General features: G+C 59.0%; 1 protein-coding gene across 4 annotated transcripts in view; it reads left to right on the top strand.

The window, feature by feature from the left end:
- The window catches only part of PALD1 (phosphatase domain containing paladin 1), a 92,198-nt gene extending 88,341 nt beyond the window's left edge, over window positions 1-3,857 (top strand). For all 4 annotated transcript variants that reach the window (XM_040242553.1, XM_040242551.1, XM_040242552.1 and 1 more), the window contains 2 exons: window positions 111-266; window positions 2,038-3,857. In XM_040242553.1, the coding sequence (XP_040098487.1) occupies window positions 111-266; window positions 2,038-2,190 (309 nt within the window). In that variant the 3' untranslated portion in view covers window positions 2,191-3,857. The remainder of the gene's footprint in view (window positions 1-110; window positions 267-2,037) is intronic.
- Window positions 3,858-4,788: the final 931 nt, after the last annotated feature.

Below are 4,788 nucleotides of genomic sequence, written 5' to 3'. Positions count from 1 at the left end.
GTGTGTGAGTGTGGGGCGTGTGTGCCCGTGTGGAGCGTGTGGCTGTGCAGTGAGCTGGGGTGGGGATGAGCCCCCACTCTGACCCCCGTCCCGTGCCGTCCATCCTGCAGGCGAAAGCGGCCAAGTCGGAGCAGGAGGCCCGGAGGCTGCGGCTGCGGAGCCTGCAGTACCTGGAGCGCTACGTCTGCCTGGTGCTCTTCAGCGCCTACCTGCACCTGGAGAAGGCCGGCTCCTGGCAGAGGCCCTTCAGCGCCTGGATGCGGGAGGTGAGGGCCGAGGTGGTGTCTCGCTCAGCTCTGGTCCAGCAGGCGTCTGCGCGGGCAGGCCGTGAGCGGGGATGCGGAGGAGCAGACGGAGCCGGGTGGGGGCTGGGCTGGGCCCCTGCGCCCTGCGTCCCCGGGGCAACGTCGCCTGGGTGCTTCCCGCCCACCGCCGCGTTCATCCCTCACCTGTGCCCTCTGGCTTCCCGCTCCCCTGCCGCCTTCCAGCCATGACCGTGGGCAAGGCGCGTAGCCGCTCCGGGCTTCCGTCCTCAGAGTCGCCACGGAAGTACTGTCGGCACAGTGGGCGCCTGCTCAGGAGGCCGTGGCGGGGATTCTGTGAGATTCGCGCACTGCCGTCTGCCCCAGCTCGCGTCAGCAGGCCTGCCTCACGTGGCCGCCGGCCGCTCCTGCTCTAGGAGGGGTCTGGGCGCAGAGGGGTTCAGTGCTGGGTCCATAGTCAGCGCTAGAGCAGTTGGTTGGCTCCAGAGTCCCCCATTTCTGGCCTGGGACACACATGTCTCCCGCCACCTCCTCCCTCCCCTCTGCTTGGCTCTTCCCGGCTTGGCTAGTTTTAGAGACAGAGTTGCCGCCTCGGCTCCTCTAGGGTAGGAGAAAGGTCTCCCTTCCTGCTCGGCAGAGTGGCCTGTCATTACCCCTCCACTGGGATGCTGGCCCCTGCTGACCTCACCGGCCTGTCCTGGTGGTTGACATCTGGACTCCAGGCTGGAATTAGCTCCCGTGGGCAGGGTGGACGGGAAGGCAGGAGCCACAGGTGTAGGAAGGGTGTGGGGCTTCAGGAGGTGTGCAGGTGGGGTCAGAGCTGGGAGGGGACAGAGGCTGGGAGGCCCCTGCAGGGCCCGGTGCCAGGACGGGTGGCTGCTGGGTGTTTGTGCCGAAGACAGGCCTTAAGGGTGGTCCTGATGTGGGGGTGGGTCACGCCAAGTTCACAGTGGAGCCACCCTCTTGAGCAGGCCTGGGCTCAGCTTCCTCTTGGCGGTAGTAGGGGACCTAGGACACTTCTGCTTGGAGAGCTGAAATAGGGGAAAGGAGCTTGATCCCCTCCCCAGCTGAAGCTGGGTGGTGGGTCGTGGGAGATGTCAAGGTTCTAGCCTCAAGGGATGAGCAGAGAGGCAGGGGGTGAAGGTTGCCTGGGGATGTTAGTTTGGAGTGGAGCCTGCATCCTCCCCATCCCCAGGATGGTGGGGAGAGAAGAAGGCTGTTCGTTGAGTGGTTTGAGTCCAGGGCCAGGGCCTGGGCCCTACGGCTGTATGGAGAGTGTCTAGGGAGGCCTCAGTCAACCTGCCTGAGCTGAGGCCTTTGGTGGGCCTGCCTGGTCCACAGTCGGGACTCATGGCAAAAGGGCTCTTGCTGGCTGCTGCTTCCATGCCGGCTTCCCCAGTGCTCCCCGCGGGCCCAGCTGTAACACCAGGAGCTCCTGAGCGTGCCCATGGGAACATCGGGGCTGAAGGCACGGGGCGTGCTTGGCCTCCCCCTCTGCTCTCCGCTTCCTACCTGCCCTTACTGCCTGCCGAGCGCTTTCTGTGCAGCACACCCTTCCACGCTGCGCTCTGCCATCACAAGGAAACGGAAGCTCGGAGTAGTTGATAGGAATCAAGATGCAAAGTTGTGCAGGTTGCTGAGCTGGTGGGAGGCAGAGCTGGGTCCCAGACTCACACATGTGTCAGCGGAGCCCGGTGAGGGGTGTGACAGAGGAGGGCATGGGACCCAAATGACACCCTCCCTCCCCTCGAGCAAACTCTCCTGTCCTCCCCAGGTGGCAGCAAAGGCTGGCGTCTACGAGATCCTCAACCAGCTGGGCTTCCCTGAGCTCGAGAGCGTGGAGGACCAGCCCTTCTCGAGGCTGCGCTGCCGGTGGCAGGAGCAGAACCGTGGCCCCGAGCTCTCCGCAGCAGGGGACTTCCTGTAGGAAGGGGGCTTCCTGTGGGACGCGCTCCCCCTGCCTCTGCTACCGCTGCCTCCCGCAGGGCCGCCTCCCTCCCCGTGCGGTCTCGGGGTACCCCATGCTCTTCAGTGGCGGTGGCCCTGAGAAACGACTCCTCGGCTTCCCAGAGACCAGGCTGGGTGGGGGTCCCCTTTCTGAAAGAGTTGTTACAGGATAGCTGGCCACAGTGATGCCTTGTGAATGGCCGCTCATGGAGGGCCTGCAGGGCCTGCAGGAAGGTCCGGTGTGGCATCAGCTCTCCAAGGCGCTCACTCCCCAAGTTGCCAAGCCAAACCTCTCGCCATTTCTGTCCTCCCCTCTGCCCCGAGCAGTTCTGATGGCCCCTGGCCTAGAGCAGTCCTGGCCAGTGTTGGTTCCTTCCCTGCAACTCTCCCACATGGCTTCTCCGCTTTTGCTGCTTGAGCGTTGCTCTGGTGGCCCTGGCCTCCCTGGGAGATGGGAGATGGGCCCTGGGAGATGGACTTCGCTCTGGCTAGATTTGTTACCTTAAAGGCAGTTTTCTGCAGTGTTCTTGCCTCTCATTTCTTGTCTCAACCTCAAGACATGAAAAAAGACAACCACATTCCCTATGGGTTCAGTGGAGGCCTCTGCCCCTCCTGCCTTTGCCCCCTCCCCTCCCCTGGGCTGGCAGGACTGTAGAGGTTTCCATGGAGCTGAAAACAAAAGGGAATCCCTCTTGGAGTTGGAGGGGGCAAGAAAGAGCTCCCAGAGGTGCATGCCGCCCTGTGGGAGAGGCCTGCTCCTTTTCCCTGGAAGCATGGGGGGGGGAGTTTGGGGAAGCACCTCCTCCCTGCTCTGCCTGGCCCCCCAACAGTGGTCTGAGCCCCCACCTGGTGTGGCAGGAGCCATGGGGACTCCTGGGTGACCCTGAGTGAGCAGTGGGGTATGTGACAGTGGGCCAGGGATGGCACAAGGGGGCACGTGGATTGCAGGCCATCCTCACTGAGCACCCTCGAGTTGCCTTGTGATAGGAACAGAAGAGGCCAAGGCCTGCCGAGGTGGCAGCTGCTGGGACCAACTCTGTGTGGATGGTGGGAAGGTTGCTTGGAGAGGCAGGCGGGTAGGGACTGGTCTCCCCCTAAAATGCAGGGGCTGAACGGTGTGAACTCTGTTCCCCTGGCCTGGCTCACTGGGGCCAGGCAGGCCTCTTTTGGTTGGACACCAGCACTTGGGCAGAAAAACAGATGATGTATCACTGGTCGTGGTATTTTGAAAAGGCGGATGAGGCCAAAGTTGTTCACATCTACCTAGTATTGGAAAATTTATGACCATTTTGGCTGAATTCTTTTGCAAATCTACTGTATGTCTTTTCACTACCTTTTTAGATTTGTTATTTTTGGTTTTATTTTTGCATGTAGTAAAAAGTGTTAATTTCTCTGCAGACAAGGTCTAGATGAGGGGTCAGAGATCAGGGCTGAACTGGGAGGGATCTTTTGTGTTCTCATGGTTGGCCCTGACTTTCAGCTGTGCTGGGATTACTGGCCGGTCACATCACCTCTCTGCCTCAGTTTCCCCATCTGTAAAATGGGAGAATAATACTTGCCTACCTACCTCACAGGGGTGTTGTGAGGATTCATTTGTGATTTTTTTTTTAACAGATCTTTTGAGCATTAAAAATGGCTAAATGTGAAGTGTGCTTGGCTGCCAGTGTCTTTAGTGTGGGGCAGGTATTACAGAACTGGTGCCAGCTGGGGTCCCTGTTCCCTCAGAGTAAGGGTGGGAGGGCAGGGTGAGCCAAGAGCACCTGCCCTTTGTGCACCTGATTCTCAGAGAAGGTGGGTTTTCCTGGACATCGTTCTCTTTCCTTCACATCCCCAATCATGTATGACCATCTCATCCTGGATGCCCAGGGCTGACGTGCTGAGGAGCCCCTCCTTGAAGAAAGTAATGTAACAGGCTAATTCACACTAAAGTGTGAAGGACTATTATATTTAGGGAGATGGAGCAAAATTGAATTTCATGGGCTATGAAGCAGAGTGAAAGCAGGGTGGTCCTCAGCCTCTACTTCCTTTTCTCATCCCCGCAGACTCTTCTTGGTCCCTTTAGGCTCCTCAAAGGCTCGAACATTTGTGTTGAGAAATGGATGTGTAAAGAGGCAGGAGGGAGAGTGAGGCAGGCAGAGTGCAGACCCAGGTTTCTTCCTAGGTTCTTCCAGGATTAGGGGGAATCAGAACTCTGGGCTGTGTTTCCGAGGTCAGCTGGAATGGAAGTTTCAAGGTCAGAATGGAATCCAGAGCCCCTACTGCACTAAGGTTGGTTTTCTCCCCAGCCTGGGTGAAGGGAGGCCTCCTGGGGTTACCTCACAGCACCCTGAGTCCAAGGATGCTCTGTGTGGCTTCTGAATGAGTGCAGTGGTGTGTATACCCACATGTGTGTGTGTGTAACTGTGAGGGGTAGTTCTGCACTTCTCTGCCTGGGATGAAGGGATTATAAAAATATGATCAGTACAAAAATCTGGGATCCTTGATAGAGACGCGCAGGCTCTTGGGACGACCTGGATTGGGAACTGGAAAACTGCCCAGGGAGCCCCAGAAGCCCTCTGCAGCATCCACGGGGTACACT

Source organism: Oryx dammah, unplaced genomic scaffold (assembly GCF_014754425.2).
Source record: "Oryx dammah isolate SB20612 unplaced genomic scaffold, SCBI_Odam_1.1 HiC_scaffold_6, whole genome shotgun sequence".
Classification (NCBI taxonomy): Eukaryota; Metazoa; Chordata; class Mammalia; order Artiodactyla; family Bovidae; genus Oryx; species Oryx dammah.
Note: the sequence above shows the minus strand (reverse complement) of the source record. Positions and strands in the feature narration are given on the sequence as shown.